The sequence below is a fragment of the Calliopsis andreniformis genome, chromosome 5 (assembly GCF_051401765.1).
Source record: "Calliopsis andreniformis isolate RMS-2024a chromosome 5, iyCalAndr_principal, whole genome shotgun sequence".
In the NCBI taxonomy this organism is placed as follows: domain Eukaryota; kingdom Metazoa; phylum Arthropoda; class Insecta; order Hymenoptera; family Andrenidae; genus Calliopsis; species Calliopsis andreniformis.
Genome location: NC_135066.1, coordinates 8,035,693 through 8,062,119, shown reverse-complemented (window position 1 = coordinate 8,062,119; position 26,427 = coordinate 8,035,693). Strand labels below are relative to the sequence as shown.

General features: G+C 40.1%; 1 protein-coding gene across 1 annotated transcript in view; it reads left to right on the top strand.

Moving 5' to 3' along the window:
* Positions 1–26,427, top strand: part of LOC143179356 (uncharacterized) — a 165,692-nt gene that overhangs the window by 26,100 nt on the left and 113,165 nt on the right. The window contains exons 3-5 of the mRNA XM_076378546.1: positions 19,233–19,240; positions 25,576–25,644; positions 25,728–25,779. Of these exons, the coding sequence (XP_076234661.1) occupies positions 19,233–19,240; positions 25,576–25,644; positions 25,728–25,779 (129 nt within the window). The remainder of the gene's footprint in view (positions 1–19,232; positions 19,241–25,575; positions 25,645–25,727; positions 25,780–26,427) is intronic.

The following is a 26,427-nucleotide window of genomic DNA, read 5'->3' as shown; positions in this document are numbered from 1 at the left end:
AAAAGTTAGTAAATGTATTCAGTTTGCATTCCATTTAATAACGTCAGGACTATAGGTTCAGGACTTTGAATTTTTGTTTAATTTTGGACACTTTTCATCCCTCAGGTCTAAGAATATTAGTAGACGTAAGACAAGTTTCTCCGTTTTTACCGCATCCCCCGTCTCAAGGGTGTTTTTGTTGCCTTTCGATCGCCGGCTGCACGTCAGCGCCAAGTGCTTCTTCCTAGCCAGGAAAAGTCCTCTTTCGAGTCCTCCGTTCTTTCGATAACGTAAATTAGGGGAAGCAATAGCCCCAAGAATTGGAATTTTCGAAATAGCTTCAGTGTTCCGCTATACGAAGAAGCAACTTCGAAAATCTTCGATATAACTTGTGCAAGTAATATACTTTATAATAACACGTACAGTAGAAAGTGATCAAATTAAGATAGAAAATCCGAGAAACAATATCATCCGTTAATATCAAGTCGATCGAAAGATATAACCATCGATTATAAGTTGGAATCACTTATCAATTCTTATTAAAGAGATATCTACTATATAGTTTCGATTCCAAGTTAATACTTTCATCAATTATTAGAATGTCTTTTACCTCAATTCTTCTTAATTTACTTATAATTACATAATTTAGTTTACCTGGACTAGGTGCCAAAAGCGAAATATCAATGAACCACCTCTATTTCTACACATCCTTCCCTCCCATCATCAAATTCGAATACAGCCCTTAAGCATTCTCCGTGAAAACAAAGTAAAGATCTAAAAAGCTCCCCTCAACAGCCACCTCAAAACACCTACTAAACTAGCCCCTTTGAAATTCCACCCCCATAAGCGTATCAGCGCTAGAAATAATAAACACAATTATCTCGAGGAAACGAGCGCGCAAGCTGAATGAAGTAATTCCAGTTAGAAAGCCTGTATTTCTCCATCACGTACCGAGGGGGATGAAGACAACGGGGGATGAGATTTCCGTGGACGATTTCCCCGTTTTACGTTTCCAACCCCTACGCCCCGTCCTCTTCCCCCCTTGTGTCGAGTGCATCGGCTCGTCTGGATGCATGGGATCTCGCCGCGAGGTAGAATAAAGGCGGCGACGCAGCGGAGCGAGGGGCTGCTGGCAGATCCACCCCCTTTCGAACAGGTCTCGCGGTGAAACAGCCCCTTAAAATGGTTTTACTGCCGCGCACGGGGCGCAACGACGTCTAGACGGCAGAGCCGTAAAGTTTGACCTACTCACCCCCCGCCAGCGAACGGAGCACGGTTGTCAGACAACCCTCCGCCCACCCTTACCGCGTCTGGATGTCGAGCATCCCTTAACCTGCGCGTCGCGGACCTTGAAAACTGGGCCAAAGGGTTCCAAGGATCCCCCTACCGACGCCTCGAGCCTTTGCCGAGGGAAGGGTCGCGAGCAGACTTCTCTATGGGGTCGCCCGACCCTTAAGGGAACCTTTTGATCGCGGAGGATGAGCGCCGCCGTGGCGAGCTACGCGCTTCTGCGGTTCGATTGGAACTGTTGCCTCGGCTCGCTGAGAATGGGGGTGAATTCAATGGGGATCGGTCGAGGTGATTGACTCTGGATTTTGTGAATGAGAGGGTCGCTTGAATGATTGATTTTTTTTTCTATTCTGCGTGGTGATAGGATTAAGTTAATTTGCTGCTTTTTTTTCCTGGGAATTTCGTTCATTGGTATTCTCTATCCTGTTAGTCGAGGAGTCTAATCGATGGATATTGGTTAAACTTTGCAAATATTTTGTGGTTCATTTATGTATTTAGTTTTATGGAAGATAGTAGGTTTGAGTCAGCAGAACAAAATATTGAGAAGGTGAAGACAATCTTATTACTTTATCGCTGAGTATTTTTTGAATGGCAGGGTCGCTTGAATGATTGGATTAAATTAATTTAATGCTTTATCTGAGAACTTGATTCACTGCAATTGTCTCAGTTTTTATGGAGGAGAGGCCTGAATCATTGGAAGGATAAAAAACGATTCTTTAAAACTCTAATGACTAAGTAAGTCATGGTAAAAAACATAGAGACAGAAAATGTTATTGGCTTTTTTAACTAGATACTCTAGGACGTGAAATTAAGTAAGTGTCCATTTACCAATTTGGATTTTTTATAAACCCTAATCAGATATTGAAAGCTAGTACCTACACATAAGAAAAATTCTTCGATATTTAATTTCCTCTCAAGTTATGGTTAAATAATATTTAGAGCACCGTCGCGTGTAAAATTTGCGTTATTCCTCTCGCCTTTATACTTCGTCGGCGCAGATTTACTCGAGCAGCTTTAAATAACTCGAAAACAGTTCACCAAGGCAAACGTAATGTTTTTCAACGAATATTCTTTCAAAAAAATTGGCTGAAAAAATATTACAATATTTTATCGTATTGATACACCTGAACGTTCTGATGCAACTCAAATCGACTGAAAAATAATACAGCAGTTTGAAGACGAAAATATTCTCTACTTAAAAAATAGCTTTTCAAGTCCGTCTATCTTTCTAAAAAATTGAATAAAAACATACAACGTTAGAGGTAAAGTCGACACAGAAAGAAGTTGAAGACTGCTTCAACCTTTTTAAAACTAATAACTAAAATTGGCGATTTTAGTGAAAAAACGATGACTTTTCTTTAAATGTGTGTCAATCTACTCAAAAATCTGCTGAAAATTCTATGCGTGAAAAGTGATAAAAATTGATTCACGGATTTACTATGAAAACTAAATTGTAATTTCAACAAACGTTTGCTCAACGAATGATTGCACGACTGGACAAACAGCGGGGGAAAATTGATAGAGGATTGGTGCGTAGGCATTGAACGAATTTATAAAATCTATCGGGCAGGGGAACGCGAAACATTTTTTTGTTTCGACCGAAATTACGCTGTTTTGGTTCTATATCAATATATTTGTTGTAGATACATGCAAAGAAAAATATTATTTCTGCTATTACTTCTATTACTGTCTCCTATATTTGTCAAAATGTGAAAGGTTCGTTGAAATGTTTTCGTCGTGAATAAATATTTTTACTTCAATTTATTATGAAGTTTAATTCAAGAAAATAAAGTTAAATACATAATTCTAAAATAGCGTTAACTAATAATTATAATAATCGTAATAATTATAAACAACGATTTCCAATATTTGAACATTTTGGAAGTATTCTATTAGTATCTGCCTACTCTTTCAAAATCTTCGCTAAATGCAATTTCTGAAAGAAAATCGATCAATATAAAGGAAATTAAATTGCAGTAAGATTAAATGAAGTTTCATAAAGGATTCTCTTGGTACTCGATGAATGAACGAGGAGGAGGGGAACTTGTCACCGTTGAATGAATCCTTCGCAGTTCCTTAACCCAGTCAGCATTGACCTTCGTAACTGGGCTAAAGGGTCTCCTTTCCCTACCACACTTTGCGGAGGGTCGTAACATTGAGGGTGGCTCGCCCTTCGAAGAATTCCTTCACAGACTTTCCAGGATATTTCTATCGGATCACAGTTTTAAAAGAAAACTTCGACCAAATTTGATCGCGTCATCTTCGAGGGAAATGTACTTTTTATACTAACTCGTACCATTTTATGAACCAACAGTTTCTGCAATATCGAAAATTAAATTAATGGCTCATCATTTTTTCTGTCCGTAGAAAGCTGCATGCTTAGTTTGAGCTGCTGTGGACAAGTTCTTTGAAAAAACATTCAATAGTGCGCTCGTTTACTATGCTATATTTTATTTGTTAAACTAGTGACATTTTCTTATCTCAGAAAAATATTTCACAGTTCGACAAAAAGTTCTGAGCGTGAAGAAAGTATATTATTCATAAGCGCTGGAATATACTTAATAATTAACGTAATAAAATTCCTTTTATACAATATAAGTTTAAATATGAGTGGCTGCTTCTCGAATTCCAAACGAAAGGTTGAACGGCCATAGATGACGAAGGGGTGGGTAACCCTTCAGGAATTTCATTTCAATGCATCTTCCTCGATTCCTTTTTGGCCGCGTTTCCATCGAAGGCGGTATCACGACTCGCTGCAGAATCGATCTCCCATATTTCTCTTTCCCTTATTTCACCTCCGTTTCAAAAACGAGAACTTCATTTTAGCCTTCGGCTTGCTGGCAACAACGTTTCAAGTAAGCATCGTAACACGAGACTTAATCAAGAATCGATCTAAAAAATGGATATAAAACGAATATTACATGCACTGAAGGTTTCTAAAAAAAAGGAGAAGAAAACAGAAATAACGAACGTATTTTGAGAACGTAGAATTTACTCGGTAGAACGCAGTATAATAGCACGTTTTTTTCCATTCTGCGTTCTAAATTTCACAAAGCTGCGAATTTTCGCAATTAACCGAGACAATTAACATTTTCGAAATATAATCGTGGCTTGATTCCTTCGCAACTCGCTCGCTCTTTATTTTAAATGACTTTAATAAGATACCAAATGGGGCGAGACACTTAGAAAAATGAAACTAGTAATTAGAAAATCACGGCCTAGTCGAAAACAGAACTTTCTCGCCCACGACAAACGACAATTTTAATAACCTCTCTGTAAATTAATTATGAAACGGACCCAGCGGTGCTCTCGACAGCGTTTGCTGTAACGAGCCTCGAGGGAAAGTAGGGCCTAAAAGGGTTGCACAGGGGAACGGGAAGCTCGACAACTTTCGCCCTTGAGATTACACAAGCCGGAAAACTCGGTCAAACGGAAAGACGGACCTAAAGGGAAGTCACGTGGCCCTTTTTCAAAAGCCGAGTTTTTGCCCACGGGTTGTAGGATTTCCGAGAGAGTTTTGAAGTGTCCGCGGACCTTTTAGCGTTAATTGCGAACTCTCCCCTTTTTTCCTCGTAATATTCAGTTTTTTCCTTTTTTTTTCTTTCTGTTTTTTTTTTTTTTTTTTTTTTTTTTTTAATTTCCAGATGTAAACGAAAATACGCCCTTAGCAGCTTTTCCGTGCGCACTCGACGTGCGCGCGGATTTTCATACAGCGCCCTCGAAAAATTTAAACGAGCGCCCGGATTTCCTTTGAACGGCGCTCGTAATTACTACGGTTTACCCCTGCGATTCTGATCATGAATCTAAGATCCTCGAGGGGTGGGCTGGCCAGGGAGGGGAAAAATAGGGCTGGTTCAGCAACCACGAGCCGTTTAATTGCGCGAATTACCGTTTCAGCTCGTTCCCTCGCCGCTCTTGCTTCTTGAGAATTTAGGTTTACAACGCTCCTTGCCACTTATTACACGCGCTCGCGCTGCTTTTCCCCTTTTACCCCCTCCAGCGAGCTCGAATTCTAACACTCCCTGCGTTCAACGCGCGGGATTGTTGTGGACTGTGTCTTGAGTAGGGGGTTAATTGTGAGTTCGATACGTGCACCTCTGCACGAAATTATTAGACCTACGTAGCATTCCTAATTAACTGTCACTTTGCAGTGGAAATTATTCATGTAAAGTCGTTCTTCGAATAAATTTTATTGCAATTTTATACAACAATTCTGTTGTGAATGTATATTTAATGTACTCTGTATGCATGTTAGGGGTGGGCGGGTACCTGACATTTCGGGTTCGGGTCAGGTGGGGTATTTTCTTCAGGTAGAGGTCAGGACCCGAAAGTTGGCGATACTCGGGTACCTGAAGTCAACATCGGAAAATGTTTTTCCAAGCCTCAGCCATTCGACTTCTTTGTCAAAGGAATATATTTACTATTTTATACTATTCGTGAGTAATAGGTACTTAAAGAATACACAGTGGTAAACGTCGAATACTCTTGAGCAACTATGAAGACATAATCATGAGTTCAGGTTGCATCTGGAAAAAATGCAGATCTACATGGTTACTGTAGATGTAACCACCTGATATCACATGCATTTTCGGACCTAGCATATTGTTGTCCAAAGTGGCCATAGCTACTGATTGAATCGACGTATCCCCAACACGTGAAAAAACGCTTCTATGTCAACATATCTCACGCGCAACTTTACTAGTTCTGCACAGTACAACTTTCATCCCCTTCGCATCTCATATTTTCATCGTAACATCACGATACAGCCAAAAGTAGTCCACATTTATATCCCATTTTTTTATTATCTACAGACACAGAACACCCTGCCAAAGTTTAGCCCAGAAGAAACTAGGTCTCTGCATAATAGTGAAACTCTTTGAAAAACTGCAGCACTTCGAAAGCACTTCTCAAAGCGAAACTTCGCGATAGCAACGCACACTGCATCCATAACGTAGAACTTCGAAAGCAGAGAAGTCCCAACGCCGCGTCGGCGTTCGGTTCTTCGCGTCAGCGTCCACGTCCAGCGTCGAAAATCACCGAAAACCGAGGAGGGCTCTGGGTGAACGGGAAGGCGGCTCAAACAAAACGTTCATTTATATCACTTTCAGCCGGGCGAACGCGCCGCGGCTCCTATAAAAATGCCCGAACGGAACAAGAGCGGTGTCTCAAAGGGAAACACATGGTTCCACTCGTCTGTCTCTCGACCCTCTCTCCTCCTTCGCCATTAAATCGTACAAGTAGTCCAGGACGGGCTTGAAACGCGCTCACTTGGCCCTATCTGCCGCACTTTAGCCCGGCTGTCGGCGTGTTGTAACTCTATCTTTCACACGTACGAGCTGGCTGTGTGCGCCCGCTGGAATAAACACACCCACGCAGGTCTCCGCGCCGGGGAAGCCTGTCTATGCTCCGAAGCACGGTCACCACGTGTTGCCGCGACGAGCCACGCCAGCCTGAGAACGATTCATCGGGGGCGCCGAGGGGAGGATGGCACAATGAACGGATTGGGGCGAGCTGTTGCTTGCTGGGGAATCGGCTGATTCGTGGGAGGAAGATGGAGCTAGTTAGGTCGAGTGCAATTTCGAGGCGCGACACTACCTATCGCGCGTGTATCTCGATGAATGCGTGGTGGAAGAAGTACTTTTTTGGGGAGGAGAAGAAAACTTCAGAGAGATCCTGTTTTGTAATCTTTGTAACCTTTGTGAATTGCTTTGTAGGTAATTTAGTTGCACGTGTAATAGGACTGAGAGAGAAGAAATTAGTATAGAATGAAAACGTGGGTAGGTAAAGTGAGAAAAATTAATGATAGAAAGGAATTGGTAATAGGTTCAGTGAAATTATACTGGAAAAGATGCAACTGTACAGGGTATAAAAATAAAAAGAGGAGAAAACCACGGGAAGACTTTGGAAGAAACGTTGAAAAACATACCGACGAAGGAAAATAGAGATTGACCTGTACCGAAGCACTCCGCGAACATGGAAAAATAAAGGGCGAAGAAAGTAGAGAAGCTGGGGTCATAAAGAATGAAAGACAAACAGAAATAGAGGGAAGGAGAGAAGGAGAAGGCGAAGTCTCTATCTGCTGACGGTAGCAGGGTTAAGGGGCCAGAAGGTTGTTTGAGCACTGAGGTTGCACTTGATTCGTGTAACATGTGTTGGATGTTTGGAATTTGATCGACTTCAGACAAGTTTTAACTCGAGAATATACTTAATGTAATACACATTTACATTAGGTTTTTAAATACGTTACTTCTAGTTACTAAGTTACATAAATTTTTAAACACATTACACTGTCCACATTATATTACACGTACACACGTGACACATTCATATATGTATAAACATTGAAGCCTTTGACCCTTGAACGTTGAAGAAATAATTATTTACGAAATTGCCGATGGTTACTATAAAGGATCGATGTCTTTGAATATCATTTAGGAATATACATATACTGCTTGCGACAGCGTCGATAACACCAGTATCATTTAGTATTCATTTTGACAAGTATCGCTATCAGATAACGCTATAAAGTACCTTAGCCTGTAATATGTCTCCAATTTACAAATAAGTATTTGACGATCGAATTACTTAAAAGCCATGAAAAACAATTGGACCGCTCCCAGTATTACTTAACAATACTTTTAGTGGTTAGACGTATCCTGTAACTTTAATTTAAAGCGAAGTGATAAAGAAGAAAACTAAAACTACGCAGAATCTAATGCAACTCTCTCTTCTCTACGGTTGATTACTGTTATTTCATTTTAAACTACTTTTAAGAGTCTTAATAGAACGACGATCCATCTAATACGATAGAAGTCCTGTTCTTTTCCCTTTAAGAGAGGATTCTAAAAATCTCTTACTATAAAATTCCATCTTTCCCAAATTTCTTAAAGAAGAAAAAAAATTGCCTTCGTAAAAATGAAAAAAAATTCACTTAACGTCCTTTTCCAATACTTCAAACATAGAAAAATAGAAAAATACAACACAAAGTCAAATTCTATATAAAAGAATTCCACAGACTCATCAAAAAGTTCCAAAACAGAGGAACAAAAAATTACTTGATTTTATCTTTCTCATTTAATACGTACAAATAAACATCGCTTATGCGTTAAAAATAATTCTCTCTTAAATTAATATCATTACATACGCAGAAATTGAACTCTAAAACTCCGAAACCACCTCTGAATCGCTGTGCAACGGGGAGAAAAAGAAAAGCATGATTATCATCTGCATTAATAAAAAGGCTAGCGAGATTTTCCCATAAAATTGAAATTCGCGGGAGCGAATTCGAACGCGACAGAAAATCCTCGATATTTCATCGCGCAGTCGTCTGGGCCGCCGTAAAAGCAGCGAGCTGTGAAAACCGTGTCCGTTAGCGGGTCTCGAAACTAACGAAAAGGCGAAGGAACGACGGAGGGCGATGAAAGTCGCTCGGCCAGGGAGATGAGGTTGCAGACGCGAGGAAATTAAACGAATATCAGACGGTTCCCTATCGTAACAGCACTTTAGGAGGCTATGGGAGATTGGAAGCTCGAGGCTGCACCGTGCAGACGCGGTTTTATGGTTTTCCCGCGAGCGGGTCGCGGCCATTCCGCGCAGTCTGCCTCTCCTTATCCCAGCCCCAGACAGCCGTAAAGTTTCTTGAGTAATAAAGCACCTGTGTACCCCGAAGCCGTGTCCATATAAAATTCATTACCGCCGCCGGATATTTATAAGCGTTATGTCATCGTCCTGTTTAACGTTGCGAGTGTAAGTGCCTGTGAAGCGCTGCTACCTTTACGCGCTTCCCATTGTCGTCCCTTACTCTCTTCCTTGTTCGAAGAGCGCTCGGAGGGTGACTCGTGGCCGAGGCTCTTGGACGGCTCTTTATTTTCCGCGATAGGCTTTAGAGACATCTCAGATTTCACTGATTATAACTGTAGCTTTTGCGGGGAATGTAAAGTGGCGGCATGAAAAGGAAACAGAGATTAATTAGTAGATAATTAACAATAAATATGCGCAATCGTTTTGTGATAACTGAATGGCACGTTACTCGAGGAATTCAGGTAGTATGGGGTTTATCGTCGGGTTTAGTAAGCACTTACTGCTCAGCAATTCTTTGAAAATATTCTTCCGACTAACTTCTATAAATACATTATTCTTTAATTATATATACAGTTTTGCATATGATCGTTCTTATAATTATGGGAGATAAGAAATTACGGCTTCCTAAACAAATGTTTTTCACTGAAAATAGTTGGTTATTTTGTGAATATTTTTGGAAGGAATAGTTTATTCAGGATTTGAAAAATTCTCTTAAAATATTCTGCACGTATGAAACATAATGAAATAGCAAAGAAATCTCTTTTGACTGGCAGGAGGATATACCTACTCCTTAAGTTATGTATATGCCATAACATTTGAAATATTCATGTGCCCGAACAAGTATTTCCAATGATTTATTTTAATAATCGTTGTTATTGAGAGACTGAATAATAGAAAGCGTAATAGAAAGGATAATGGATATATAATGTGTTAGTGTTATTAAGCGGGATCTAGAATATAACATTTAAGAATGTACGTAAGAAGTTGATGCAATAATTGAAAAGAAGTAGTTGTATCTCATCTAAATTCTGATAGTTCTAATTTAACTGTCTTATTACTTATAAATAATTATCTATGATATTAGGGGTTGAAATGAAACTGTAAAATAGTTTGCGATAGCGCGATATTACAAGTCAGGTTTTGAGTGGTTGTTTGCTATACTTGGACAATATTTATATTTAAAAAAAAAAAAAATGAAAGTGAAGAGGTTGAAAGGGACTCGAGAGTTTTTGTGGTGGCCTCTTAATGAACTGTGAACTGATTTACGCGACCGTAGTCAAGCTACAGCCGTCAGAAGGGTGTAATATGGAATTTAAATTGCTTGTAAAGATTTCTTCTCCCTTCTGCTCATCAACATTGGAGTCAGAGTCCCTTCGAAGCTTTTTGAGTTGTGTAAGTATTCTCGAGTATCCCATTAGTGGATCCCAAAGCTGTTCGTCGCTTGATCATACATACATCAAGAAATTAATTTATCCGTATAGAATTAACTCGGGTCTTGAAATTCAGTGGAATCTTTACGATAGATAAATTATCGCTATTACAAGGCTAACCTTCTTTTCAAGGAAGAGAAAAACAAAAATCACACAAAGAGACGTTTTTTTGAAACAAGTCACGATACTTTTTTCAACGAACTATGAGACTCAGCTAAACATAGCTGAAAAGAATGTAACTCGAGATTCAAGTTATTCTCATTAGTGTCCTTTCCCTCCCTCCGATAGTTCGTTATCACCAAATGGAACTGAGAGTGGTGGAGGTTCCTCGTAATCACTTTTCATTTTCAAACGAACCGTGAAAGTTCTCTCTGAAGGACCAACTTAAATCCCAGAAGTTCAAAATCCTTATTAAGGATTCCTTTGACGCAACTATCCGCGTCTAATCGTACAATTAGGTTTATCGTTCATAAGAAGAAGCGCTAATCGTACAATTAATTAGTAACGAAGGAAAGCTTCCTTTATTCTATACTTTACGTACGAAAAATATATGTAAAGTATGAACAATATCAGTCACATAAAGTAAAAATAAATGTATAAATGTAAATTTTAAAATGTGCAAGACCAAGATGGAAAGACACCCCATACAAAAGGCTCTCCCACTACGATATTGCAAAGAGCAGTAAGATTGAACACGTCACACAACGTATAAGTTAAGCTAATAAGTTTAATGCTCAGTACAGATACTGTGAAAAGATTTACCGTCATCAGCCTCCGACTGCGCCAGTAAAAACAAATCAGATCTTCTAAAAAGGGATCACCAAGCTGTGCCGAAAAAACTTCTCCTAACTGCCTGGCTCCAAATAATTTGCTTCTATCCTGAATTTTAAAAGAATTCACCATACACGATGCACCATTCAGTACCCAGCCCGCCAATATGAACCCAAAAACCAGAAGTCCTCTTTCCTATTACCTATAAATATTAAACTAACAGACAACTCTTTCCAAGAACAATACCTCATGCGCCGTTAGTCACGTAAGGGTTAAAAGTAAACAAGAAGCAGCAGTACATATTCGCTCGCAGGGAGTTTCCATCGCGAAAACAGGCGAAGGGTAGCGAAGAAGTGGAGCAAGCGTCTCGTGGCCAGACGGAACGCTCGTAAAGCTCCCGCTCGGACTCTAATAACCCGGCCTCGAATCAATCCCAACGCGGAAATAAAGATAAAGTCTCGATCGTGGATAAACGTCGGGACGACGTAAAATATTTCCCCTCCGGTCGGCGAAACAGCTAGTGGAGCACCTTGGGCGGGCCGGAGGGAAGGAGATTGGAGGGCAGACGTATAGGTTTATGGGTTTCCGCGAGCAGGCCGCGGCCATTCCGCGCGTCTCGAGCACCATCCCCCTCTCTAGCTCCCCCCCCTGCAGCCCCCGTGTCGCGGCGCGGTTCGGGCTGGCTGTAAAAATTTTACTGCGAATTGTCTGCAGACTCGACCCACCGTCGGCCGACGTTACGACCGGGAAAAATAGGAAACCCCCGGGAAACCGTCGGAAAAACTCGTCTGGGTCAGACCTCCACCCCCTTTGCTTCAAACCCCCCCTCTGCGGTGTCCTCCCACGCGGGCTGTTTAGGTCAGCAATCACTGGATCATCTCGAGATTCGATGATTGCAGGGAAGGTTTTAGGGGTGGTTCATTTTAGGGGAGAAATTGTTCTCTCGGGCTGATTCATTTATGAGCTATATTATGGTGCGTTTAGATGAAGTGAATGTGAATGAGTGAATGTTCGTTCTTCTTCCACTTTCAGGGACATTTAATTATTATGAATTAATATAATGTTAGTTATTATATGATGAAATCGATAAATGAGTGAGAGGGCTCGTGTCGTTCTAATTTTGATGGAGTGGGGAAAGAATGAGCTTGCGTTGAGCTTTGTCAGGATATTAGTTGGTCAGAAAACGCATCTACTGTAACTGCAGCCTGAATGCAATATTAAGCCTTCGTTCGTGCTCAAGAGACTTGCTTTCGGCAGGAGTAGTCATCAATATATAAATCATAGAGGGCTGCGTCAGGATAAGAACCTCGTGAATGCATCAGTGATAAGTTTTCTCGTTAACCAGAATGTGCAAAACAGGAGCCACAATTTAACCCTGAATATAAGATTTAAATTTAATTTTGCCACAGACACGCTCCTAGCAAGTTTGGCCAAAGTAGCTTAAAGCTCTAGTTACGTAAATCCCCCGCCTGAAACTCGCGATTACTTCCCCTCATAATCCGCCCAAGTTCTCGACCAAGGACCATCGTGTTCCCTCGTCCCAGCGGTTCACTGACCACGGATTTTCGGGTAAAAATTCGACCAGCGGTGGTAGGGTCAGAAGTCACGTAAATTCCAAGCGATCGGTTATCGGGCCAACAACGTGCCCCGAACGAGGGAAATCGAGGCGACAAGGGAGAAGAACCGCCAATTCGGGGCCAACTGTTGAATTTTATCACTAGCTGTCTCCCACCCTCTCCGACGCCCTTCGTGTTTCGTCCAGCACGGCGGGGAAGGGAGACAAGTTAACGTGACACAGACCACATGTGGCCCGTTTGCCACCCTGCCCTGCTCTTTCTTTAGGCCTAGCCGACGAAAAAAGCCATGGAAAGCGATACGGCCGTGACACCCTGTGGGAACACATGTGTGTTTTAGATAGATGGAAGCGAAGGCAGCCGCTGGAAGATCTTTAAAACAGAGATAATCCGTTGAATCCTAAGTCCAGTTTTCTTCAGAGATCAGAGTCTTATTAGGTGAATTGGACTTTGAGTTTTGTGGATTGTAGCGAAATTATTTAAGTAGATCAGTTTATATCTAATCTTGCTATTTCTGTTACAAGTGTATTGGGTGTTTGTACAAGTATATTATAGTAAGGAGTACTTTAGGTCTTCAGAGTTGTTATAATCTCTCAGCTGATTCTAACTCGTAGCACTTGTTGGCATGAGGTACCTACCATGAGTCGAGTGTACTTTTCATGCCAGCATTAATGAAAGCTTGCGTTTTTCTTTTCATCGTCAGAATGGTTCCCAATAATCATATTGCACTCTATAAATTCTATGTAATTGGAAATGAGATATTCCATTCGAAAGAAGGAAATGTAGAAAGAGTTACAAAGTTTCTTAATTTATTTATTGCAGTACGTCTTTCATCCTCAAGAAAGCACAAGTTCCTTTGGCAATAACTCATTGAAGATTCTTCGGGTTACACGTTGCATTCACTCCTTCCAGTTTTTTCCTCACTTTCTATTACTTCTCCTGTACCATTCGCTTGATTCATTCTTTTGGCAAGCACGCCGCCGTTCTATCAATCTTCCCCGCATTCACCGAAACTATTTCACCGCGTAACTGTGCCCTTCATAAATTAAAGGGGATGCAAACTCATTCTTCTCTTGGTCTTAGTATACGAGTTATAAAAAAACAACAGAGAATGAAAAATTGATTGATCAGGATTACTAAATTTCTCAATCATTTTGAAAAGGAAAATGAACTGTTGTCTAGATTATTTTTTAACTATTATCACTTGCTTGCAATAGTTTTTCTAATATGTAGCCATTAATAATATTCACTGTCATCAATGAAATGATAATCCTACAACTATCAAGGTTACATGTAATAAGCTTTTTACATGTTATAAGCTTTTAAAAAAGTATCATAATTTTTTGTATTTATTGAGTATTAACTCAGAAGAAATAAAGTTTGTGAAAAATAAAAAGTGTACAAGGAATGATCGACCCTTTCATTTTTATTGCTCTGGTAGTTCTAGTGTCACCTCTTGGCACTCAAGCTTTTTCTCGGTTAAATCTTACAGCAACTTGCACTTCTTCTTTATTGCAGTATTCTCGAGCACCTAAAAGGGCACACTTCGAATACCACGACAAATATTGCCTGCGCCTAGAAGGAATGCTTCGAATGCAAAAGGTTAAAATAAAAATATGAACGGTTTAACCAGGTTCCATCAGGTGTCCAAATACTTGCAAACAATAGCATATAATATAAATTCCATTACTATATAATATAAATTATTTCACATGAAGTTCTCAAAAGAAATCTCCTAGGGTGAAATAAAAATTACCTCAAGCATCCAGCTAACAAAGAAATCGGAGAAAATCCCTCGACTGTCAAAGTCAATCAACATCAATCCAATAATCGATGGCTCACTTTGACGTCTACCAAACATAGAAAGGTGTCCAATGCCGGCACCCTTTCGTTCTCGCAGCCACGTGTGCCAGTAACCCTTAAAGGAGTGAAGTTTTGCCAGCTGCCAGCAATTTATCAGGACCCTTTCGAGGTTAGTGGAACTCGAAGAGCTTGGTCGATCGGTGTTTCGTTCTGTCAAGACTCGAAATCCGACGCCGTCCTTACTCTGTTCAATCTCAGCTCGTTCTGGGAATCGGTAGCCCATCGAGACCCACCAGATCGTCCCTGACTTGTGTCATTAGCGTCTCGACTGGCTTTGCTATAAGTCATTAAGATGACGAACGAGACGATCAGGTTCCTTGGAGGTTGTTAGGGTTTCTCTAAGAACTCGTTTCAACAGTCCACTATTCTAATTCTGCGTTCTTCCCCGAGCCTATGAGGGAATCTTCGTGAGGAAGACTCGTCTTCAGCTTGTGGAGCGTCAATTTACGAAATTTCAACTATTTTACTTGCCATAGTTACTATCTTTTTATATTAGACTAACATAATTGCTTTGATGATTCAGCTGTTTCGATGCATTGGGTTTTTTCTTGTGGCTACCATCGAAAAGAAAAGAAAAATTCTGAACATTGTTATTCAACTTTTTAGTATTTCGATTTCTAAACCTTCTAAAGAATATATTGCTTGGAAAATTAACTAAATGAAAATTTAGAAAAATTAGTGTTCTAACAATTAGTAATAGCATGATGAAGCTGTACATGCATACCTTTAATTTCTACGTCAGTTTAGGAACCGTTTAGTCTATAATTTATTTTTCAACTTGAAATCTCTGACATCGCAGAATTTATAGCACGTAATATGCTGCTAGTTTCGCGACATTACTTTAAAATTATTCCATAAACCAATTCACAAATTTGTTTAGAGAAGATTAACATGACGTTTCGTTGCTATAGACTCAGGACTCCGTGACGCGTTTATAGCGAAGGAAAACGGTGAAACCAACTCGTATGCATGATAGCACCATGATTCCACTGAAGATGTGAGTGACATACACGCAAGTGCAACCCGTTCAGTGGAAATAATTTCAAACTGTAGAGAGTATGATAAGGAATACGTAACGAGGGACTATTATATCCATTTACTCATGTCATGAATACATTTTCATTCTCCTGTCAGAATGAATTACATACAAATAAATCTCAATCACATAAGACAGTGTATATGTAAATTAAGACTCTATTAAAAAATTAATAAGAATCAAAATTAAATTGACTCGTACATTGCACAAGGAATACAAACTAAACAGAGTCAGATATTCGAAGATAAAAAAACGAATAAAAGAAACAACGCACAGTAGTTTTCAAGATCAACTAAGTAACTGTTCAAGCAAATGTAAAAGAGCTCATGAATCATTGCATATTACTTGGTATCTAAGTCGAAGAATTCAGTGAGCTCAAATGCTTATAAAAATAACAAGTACATAACACGTGAGCCATGAAAAATCACCGCGAGAGCAAGTATCACCACTGAAAAAATTATCATCGTCGAAGGCAAAGGAGAACATTGCCCATTAATTCTCCATCAAACTACGATTAATATCAATTTACGCTACGTGTATCCAGTTGCACGACCAAACGTAACGGAAACAAATGCATCGCGACAGCACTAGAGGGTGAATCGAATAGAAATGTCGATCCCTGGCAGATAGTTAAACACAAGAGGCCCTTCAGGGAGCATTAAGAATTAAGTAGTCCTTTTCAAACTTCGGATCGACCCATCAGCCGGCAAGACACAACGTGGATGCACTTTGCTGGAAGAGAAGGAGCCTCAAGCTTTTTTATGGAGCAACCATTTTACTAACAGCGACTTCTTTGAGGACTCCCTGTGGGAGTAAAAGAAGCTTGTTCAGAAGTAAAAAAAAAATATCATATAAAATTCAAAATAAGGATTCGACAGTAAATAGAATGTCGAATTGAATGTTTAAGTATTCGAACTATTCTGATTCAAATATCTGAGGAATATATCTGGGGCAGTATATTTTAACATTTTAGTGTTTAAATACTGAGGGATTGGAATGGCATTGATTTTCGATTAATATTCCTGTTCATGTTCGTTCCAAACGAGAAGTTACTCAGGTACTGTAGTAGTATTTGAATAATGTTTAAGTAATTTGAATATTATTATAAAATGTAAAGTGGTGGTAGAAATGGGTTTTAGAGATGAATCTATGTATCAAGATCAGTGAAATGGGATCGCTCAGGTACAGGTTGCAAATTTTATAGTGTACTTTTATGTACATGATCTGCATTATAAATTTGGTACTTTGTAAGTTAATGATGTCATTGCTAGAATGCAAAGTAGAATTGAAACTATGTAATAATTGTTTATTTCATATAAATCTGTATATTAAGAGCACACAGAAAATTACAAAATTTGTTGCTAATACACTGTACAATATAATATTCATCTCTCCCTTATGTACAGCATCTCCTGCTTGTCATAAGGGACGACTAAAAGGGGTCGAATGCGAGTCTATCGGGCGATCTTTAATCTTTTCTGAGAAAAACCGCATTTCATCTGAGCTGGGCCACTGACCACGGAAGAACTTTGTGGCGAAACTTTTACGAGGGTCGTCCTGAAGTTCTCGCGGCATTAGTAAAGGGGTGACGACGCGACGGGCGAAGGTAACGCTAACCGTGAAAGATTGACAAGAATAGAGTAGAGTCTAGCCTTCTTAAGCTATGTATTTGAGCCATTGGCTTGGATCGATGCGCTTGAAACCATTGTTGATAACCCTGCAAGAGGCGAATCTGAAGAAACTTTGGAAGCTTTGTCTCTGATCGATTAATTTATATATTTCGATGTCTGTAATTTAAAAATGAAAGGCTTGAATATTTGGTCGCCACATAAAAAGAATTTTCGGCCCAAATTTTAAATATTTATCGCTTTGTGAATCATTAAGAAAAGTGACACATTCGTCATTTTATTATAAACACAAGTTAATATTATTTATGGAATGTGATAAATAATTAGGAACTTGTAAGTATTAATTTCGATTATATATTTAAAGTTATATATTTAATTTCTGTACTAAGTAATAACGTCTGGAATCTACTAATTACGTTACAATGAGAAGAAAATTGTGGTCACTAATAACCCCAGAAAATGCATCTAATTAAGAGTTAAGCATCTAATAAAAACTAAAATAATACTTCACAACAATTTCAAGAAGATTTTAAATATTTTCTCAGAGTGAAACTTTCTTTGTTGGCAGCTCTCTATTGCGAGATAGTGACACTGAGCATTTTCATCCAAAAGAATTAAAAACTTAAATAACACAGATTAAAAAGTTCCCTGTTTGATTCAACGACCATACAGGAACGTTGAATCGAGCGTTTGGTAACGAAGGAAAACGTACACACGAAGATAAAGCTGTGCATACGAAATGCATAAATGAAAGGAGTAACATGAAAGAGAGAATGAAGAACAAGTTATCATGTTCTACCTGAGAGGACAGTTTTTAGCGAAATTCAATCTGTGAAATAATTGATAAAGAATTTTCCAAAGTTATCTTTCCCTCTTTGCTCGTAATAGAGCAGTAAGCGATGAAAGATGAGGGAAAGGTGTTCAGAATTTAGAACATGTGAACAATGAAACACAGTTCAATCGACTTAACCTAGAAGATATTTCATCATTTATGTTGTTTGTCGCCTAAGAACGGCAATAATCATTATTTAATATTCATAAAACAATTTCTACGTGTTTAATATACTTTGCAGGAACTTTACGTTCGTTAAAGGAAACTAGCTTTCAAATACAACGGTGTTTCATTCTGCTCCATTAAACAGATTATATGGTGATAAATTCTTCTCAAAACGAAAGGAACAGCAAGTACGTTAATCGGGTGAGACGTGTTATCTGTGTTTGCGTTACGATTAAATTTACATTTTTGAGAATACTAACACGTTTATGAACATGTAATTTGTTTTCTAAACCTAAATATCGTTGTCAAAATTATGACAAACGTAAAATATATAAAACTGTATTCACAATGTAATGATCCCCCATTATAGACGTTATTATATATACCTATATGCTTCCGAGAACAAATTGTGTACCTGTAGTCCACTTCAGCTTTATCAAAAGTAGCAATGCACGCAAGCAGAACACGTTTCGTCTAAATAATTTCAAGGTACAATGAATATCGCAAAGAGTAAATACCGGCACAATACTATATTTGGTAATGTTACGTGTTGGTTTGTTAGAAGATACTTCTACATACGTACGAGAGTAGTAGTAAATACGAAATTACATAATAAACTCTGAACCTTTTTCCCCTTTCTCTGCGTGTCGCTAATAACTCCCAGAAGCAGTTTATGCAGTCATAAGCAATAGAATTAAAGAAAAGGAAAAAATGATACAGGTGACTATACAAAACAAACAGTAAAAGATACTTCTCGTTAAATATATAACAAAAATAAAAGAAACATCCCCAATACAGTCATACTCTCCTCAACGAAATTCCCCTCCTCGCTGAACCTTTTGCCACCTACTCGAAGAGTCTTGCCAAAACATCTCGCCCCAGCTGAAGTGCAGGTCGGCCATTCGCTCCGCGGAAGCCACCTCCAGTCGAATTACCATTCTCCTCAAGAAGAAATCCCTTTAACGAGCCTCGGGCCGAGGGATCGTGCCAAAAGTCTCGGCAGTGTCGCGATCGCGGGCGTTCGGAGGAAAACAGAGAGGTGGTCGAAGAGGGGGCAGCAAATAACGACAGATAAAGAAAGAGGGGGTGACGTCACGAGAGGCGTCCGTTGGGCTAGGTCGCGACGCGTCCTCCCGCCGCCCCCTCGCGCTCCTTTCGACGGAGCGGCCAACCCACCCACTCGCACCCCGTCGTCCCACCCCAGCATCTAGCAGCTCCTCCACCCTCGGCCGTCGTGCCGAAAAAAGCAAGGCTCGCAGAAAGGACGCCCGGCGTCGTGGCGCTCTTTGGCTGATCAATACACGCCGCCTCGTACGCGGACGGACGGTCACGCATGTGCACGATGTGGGGCCCCTCTTTCTCAACCCCTCCACACCCCCTTACCACGCTCCTTCCCACTTTTTCACTCGCGATTTTTCTCCCTTTCTCCACCGGCCACCCACTTTTCCTAGCGCCACGCTCGCCTTTCCCCTTTTCCTTCTTCCTCGTCCCCGTTGCCGCTTCTTCGACTTCTTTTTGCCCTCCCTCCGCCCCCTTGCCCGATCCCCCCGCTGCCCCGAACCTCGCGCCTATCTATACCATGGCTGGACACCAGGTAACGCGCGGATCTTCTTCACAGCGCTTTATTTTAGGGTCGCGTTTCGGCAAGGGCGAGACTTGAAGTGAAGCCAGGGGTGGAGGGTTTGTTGTCGCGGTGGAAGCTTGATTCGGAGACGTCGCGTTGGTACGCGAGCGAGGATTATTTGTTAGCCTCTGGGTTTCATTTTTTAGCCCTCTTTGCTCACGTTTTCATTCTTATACGACGGAAAGAGCGTCGACTGGTACGACGAAAATTAGGTTTCGTCCTACCGTGATGAAGTTTGCGAAATTGAAAATACTCCTTCGCCCCTTCGTTTAACTTTCGACTCGCGGAGCCCGTTTTTCCGCGGCGCCTACGCGTCTTCTGCCCCTTTTCCTTGCCTTAGCCGTCTCTTCGAGCTCACGCGTGCTCGTTCGATCCTCCGCCCCCCTCCGTTTGTATTTTTCCACCCCTGGCTCTTCCCAACCTCGCTTCTCCTTCCCGGAGGCTGGCCGATTTTTTCCTCCCGTTTCCTCCGCTTCGATACGTTTTCTCTTTTCTTTTTTTTTTTTTGCACCTCTTCTCCCTCCCCGGACAGTCGACTCACCCCCCGCACCGCCGCGAGCGAGGCAGCCTAGAGCACCCTCCTCTGTCTCTTCTCTCTTCTTCGTCCCCCTTTCTTCTTCTCCTTCGATCTCCGCCTCTCTCCTTCTTTCTCCACGTCGTCCCCCGTTTCCCTCCCCCGTTCACCCCCGGCCACTCCTCTCCTCCGCCTTGCCATCCTTGTGATTTTTTTCCCCGGGCACCCTCCGACGCCGAGCGTCAGCGTCCTTTTGCTATCGGGACGCTCTCTCGACTATCGGCCCGACCACCTACACCGACGTACGGAATAGAGGGGCGGAAGGGGCGAGACGAAGGGGGTGGCTGGCTGCAGCGCCTGGATGCGAGCTAAAATGTATTTTTTTTTTTTGTTCCTTTCTTTATCTTCCCTTCGAGCTGCTCGTGGTAGGTTGGATTACCAATCCGGGGATCGTGGAGCACGTTTTTCCCGGTTTTTTCCTCCTCCTTTTCGCTTTTTCCAACCCCGCCGCCGCCACCGCCACCCCCTCGCTCACCTGGACGTAAGGGCTGGTCCGGTAGACACCGTCCCGGTCGGGCTTGCGGCTCGATAAAAGTTATCGACTAGCATTTTTAAAGATACCTCGAGTTCGGCGTTCGTCAAGAAGGAAGGTGTATGCCAAGCGTTCGCGGTGTGTAGGGGTGAGGGGGTGGTAAGGGTGTTTTAATGGGGTGGAGGCATTGATTCGTTTCAGATGTTTGTATTTTCGTCGGTGATGTTTCGGGGATACGTGTGCTTGGAATATCGTGATGACAGGTGGTAATTTTCACCCCTGAATTATATTTTTGCATAACATCCTGAGTCCTTTTTTCGTGTTCCTAGGCACAAACAGCTCCAGGTTTCAGATTTCTATGTTTAATTGAGAATTTTTATTCAAATTATTGGCTATGCACATTTTCAAATATTGAAAATTCTGTATATTGTTATATTCATATTTTTAAGTGTTAGATTCTGGAGTTTTATTGAGAATTTCTTATTCCAATTATCTGATTTTCAGATAATCAAAATTATAAATCTTCAAATACGAAAATTTTCACCATTATTTATTTGCTTGAATTTTAGATTGCTATTCCTGAAACAGAAATGCCAACTTCGTCGTGAATAGTTTCACATATGGACCAGAAAAACGTAACTATAACCGAGCACCTCTGTATGTACGTCAAGGTCCGAGAATGTCTTCAGAATTTCAAGGAAAGAATTTTGTATCAGAGTGCATAGATGTAGAATGCATATTTATATTTACATTGTTACGTGGAAGTATGGAAAATATGTTCTAGTCTCTTTTTAAAATATGTACTTCACTGAAATTGCAGGAACAAGTACCAAAGTTAGAACTAAGAATTTTCGTTATATAGAGCACGAAATTTATGTACTTTCGTTTCGTAGAACGCGAAACTTATGTAGCTTCGTTTCTAAGTAAGTATTCTCTACAATTTGTTTGAATACTCCATAAGGAATGCAGGTCCTTGATGGCATAAGTAAAATTGCACATTTTCCAGGCTCTCCTTTGAACTTTTATTTGTATTCAAAAAATTGTAATATATTACTTAATATAAACTCACAGTGATATTAAGAGAGACTTTGATAAGTATCACAGAATTTTTTTCATTTTTTTTTCAACCTGAAGTATTACAGAAAACATTTGATCATAAACAACCTAGTCTATCCACGATATATAAAAATCTATGTTTGCCTATGAAGACCTAAGTTCTAATTTCAATAATAAGGCATGAAGATCACACTTTACATTCTAATATGTCTAGAGATACAAATCCTTTAGTAAAGTATGTATCACGATTAACAATCCTCGCGATAAATATCAGAAATGTCAGAACACAACGTTAATCAATGCTTGACTTCGTGATTGAAGCTCTTCAATAATTACGTAGGAATTCGTGCTTCCTATTATGGAATCCGATTTTGAGCGACAAGCGAGCAATAAAGTTATATTGCCATCTGCTAACAGACTACTTCGACGAGGTGATCTTGTCTCTTCCTGCTTAAACACGATTTCCACCCTCGCGCTAAGTGTTCCACCTTGCTGTCTTCCCCAGTTTCCACGCTCTAAAATAGGAATGAATCTTAGCGTTAACTTCCGCTGCTGTTTGGAATATCGTGTAAAAGTCCCACGTTAATCTATTCCTTCTGGGGTAGACATCTCTAAAAAAGTTTTTTCTCAATGAAATAGGGCGAGAAAAATACGAGAGAATTATTTGGTAGTCGTTAATCTTTACATGCATATTTACCATGTTTTTGTATGGACATTGACTTCTAGATTGGATGAGAATTAATTGTGTATTCTAATAAAAAAAGGGAAAGTGGTAAGATACTATATAAAAGTTAATTTCGAAAGAAAAGAACTCGGGTTGTCCTGGTTCTTAAATGCAGAAATATTATATTCATACAAAAGTGACACATAAAAGTATAAAATACACATAAATGACTTCCAGTGAAAAAATAACCTAGTTAACAAGATTAATAATATTCTTCCAGAAAAACATTCGCTGACAAAACTATAAAATTCTTATGTGCCATGCGATTTTTCGCTTGTCAAATAAAAAACTTTGGTGCACAAGGAAACTCAGTTTCAGTCTGCAGATAGAGTAACATATAGTCACTTCGCTTCCATAAAAACAGTCTGCCATAACCGAAGGGATTTCTTACACGGTCCGAAAGGGCGAGCTTCTACGAGAGGGCACTGACCAGACTCGCCCCAAAAATTCATATCCCTTTTTCGCGTTCTTGAACTTTCTCACAAGGAATCGGATCGTTTCACGAGCCACCTGTAGAGCGATCAAGGAAAGCATTGCCCTTTCGACGCCTTATGGTGTCCCTTTGCTCGGTCTCTAGGTCGGCCCTGCTCCCTCGACTTTATGGGAGCGTAAAATTCGACCCTCCGTGCGCTCCTAACATCGATCCCTTCGCACCGAACTGGGACGATCGCCCAATCGACTCGAACGTCGTCACATGAAAGCCGAGAATTGTTATTAAGTTCAGTTACAAGTTCATTTTAACTGTAAGTCGCTAGTTCAAGGAGCATGAAATTAAATTACATTAACGTTTATTCATTCTTCATGGGATAAAGGAAATATAAATTACTGAAGTTGATATTTGTAATAATAATTAGAATGTTATTTATATCAAAAGCAGCAGGTTAATACAACTGAAATCATAGGAATTACGTATTGTGGACAGTAATATACCTACGTATAATATCGAGAGTGTAATGTACATCGTTTGTACAAATTTGAACAATTTTAAAAGTAGTCGTTTTATTGCGCCTATGTACTTCATTCTGTATTCATTTAATCATATCTTTTTATGTTGCTTCTTTTACTTTTCTACTGCTTTCTTTTCGTGTGTTCTTTCTGATTCTTTGTGCATCAGCTACGTAGTTACAATAAAAATATTTAATTCCCCAAGAATAAGAATAAACACGAAAATTGCACCATCTCTGAAATTGCAATGATCTGCGTAATCTCTCTGAAGAAAACGTAATTTTTCCATGACACATCGCCTAGAAATATAAGAAAATAGATAGAGAAATTCCAGTGATCGCTTTCTTGTAGCGCGAAGGAATCATTCCTCAAGGATACGTCGAAAATAGACCGCCCTCGAGTCTCTCTTTTCACATTCCATGTCCTTCGAAGGGGATACGTGACCACACACAAACTCCTTCGAGTTAGGGTGAGCCGTCAGAGGGTGGCGACGGGGTCGTCAGTGGTTTAGGAGGTCATGAGAAGGGAAACGAGGTCATCCCTTAACGTCCCTAGCGTTCCTGCTGCTCCTACGCGTATCCCAGCCGTTCAGTCGAATCATCCCCGTTCGTTCCACAACGGTATGGGAACACAGCCAAGAGCATGGGGAAGAAAATTTTCTCTGGGTAGCAATTAGTGAGGCACCGAGTGATTTATCAGGGAACAAATTTGAAAGGTCCAGGGAACTCCTTCGTGAGGCGTTTACCATGCTAATTTTTTAGATTTATTCTTAACTGGGTCTTCGTGGTTTAAGGGTGAGAAAATGGGGAGTTCATTCTCTAGTAACTTCTTTTAAAATTTCGGAACTTTGACATTATTGATATTTTTATTCGCAGAAGTGTGTAAGGAATTAGTAAGTGGATTATTAAAAGTGAATTAATTAATAAATAATTAATTAATTAATAAAAGATAAACTGTTTTTATTAATCTTCTACGTCCTCTTTCTTTGTTGCAATATATTCAACTACAAATAGTTAAATATCTAAGCGTTTGAAGATCACCTTGTAAAAGCAGATTCAGATGTATCAAATTTCACCTTAATTTTTTGTATATCTTCCAGAGTCTCGACGTTGTTAGTATTTCAAGTATCACAACTACGCAATTCAACCACCCTCGAAAAGCACGCATTTATACAAGATGTTATCTATACATACACGTTGGATTATTGTTGGGGGTTGGAATGTTTATTTCCATCGAAGGCCAAGTTATACCCAAGGTCATATCACAGACCAGGCCCAACCACCCTCGTCTGTGTTGTGTCTAGACGGTGCTTCTCGCCCGTCGCCACCCCTCTTGCCATTGTCGACCCTCTCTGCCGCCTCCAGTGGCCGCCACTTTGGCTGCTTCTAGCACCTTGTCACCCCTTGGTCTTTTCTCGTCAACCCTCCAAGATGCTCGTCAATTATTGATCTTTTTCACATAACTTTAGTGAAATTAATACCCAAATGGCAATTAATAGCGCTAGTATTTCAAATTAATAATAATTTTCTTCATATTTTGATATACAGGAGACTCTACTTGGGTAACTGAATAATTTTATTTTCGCGCAAATTAAAATCCTTTATTTTTAAACATTTTAAATTTGGCTTCAACCCTTAGAGGAATAATTTTTAACGCGACATTCGTAATGTATATTTTGTAGCAAATTTTCGTGTGTTATATCCCTTCCTACACGACTCTATAACAATTTTTAATACTGATATATTATCAATGAGTATTTATACACTTATAAACACGATCAAGAAGCTCAATGCCTGCGCAATTCTCAAATTCAAATTTTGAAATCCATTTCCGTTATATTTTAAAAATGCATTTTCAGTTGTAGCAGAGGACAAACGAACATGTGCCTAATGCACTATTGAAAGTCAGATATAAAAAGGTTTTAGGAACAGGTACACCGAATTTTCATGTAGACCGTAAAAAAATAATAAAAACAGTGAAACGATGACATTCTGCTGGACGACTCATAACGTTCTCTTTTCGTTGTTTCAGCAATGTAACCCCCACGACAAGGAGAGCGACTATTGGGGCAGCGGACGGGGCGCGAAACAAGGTTACGAGGTGAGCCAGACGCTTGCACATATTTTACGCGAATTGCTGAAATTCCCGGCTAGCCGGTGCTAATTCTACTTAGTGAAGCGCAGCACTTTCTGTTGCAGGCGAAAATGAACGCGGACCACGGCCAACTGCAGAAGGGTGAGTTTTCTGTTCCAGCGTTACGTTTCGCTACTTAAACGGCCGTCGAAAATTCGCGGGCAGCGTCGTCAAATTGCTCAGACTTCTCCCAATTTCTTCCGCCCCCCACTCCGTGCTACGAAACAGACGGTCATTGAATAAACGTCGATCGAGCGGCTTGCAAATATTAGCATTCAATATCCGATGGGGCGACAATATTCGCGAGTATTGAAATAACAGAGACGCGGTAGAAATGGATGGAGTTCTTTATTTTGTGGAATTTTGATTTTATTCCATTTGGATGGGGGGGGGGACGATAAAAATAACCCGATTCTGGAAGGATATTTTGCGCGGGATGATGAAGAAAGATGGGAGATCGAAGTAGAACCATAATATTTATTCCGACTTTAAAGTTCGAAGTCTGTTTCTTTGTACATGTCGTAGGATTTTTAGCTAGATGTAATCAATGTCATTTTTTGTCAAAATAAGAAAAATATGGTATAAGTGCATTAAGTGCGTTTTTCTTTTAATATTTTCTTCCAAAAATACTCATTTGATTATTTCAAAGTTGGACACCATATTCCTTCTAAAATTAAGTAACTACACTGAGCCGTATGATTTCTTAGCTATCTGAATTGAAACAGTTTAAACACACAGACTCCCATTTTT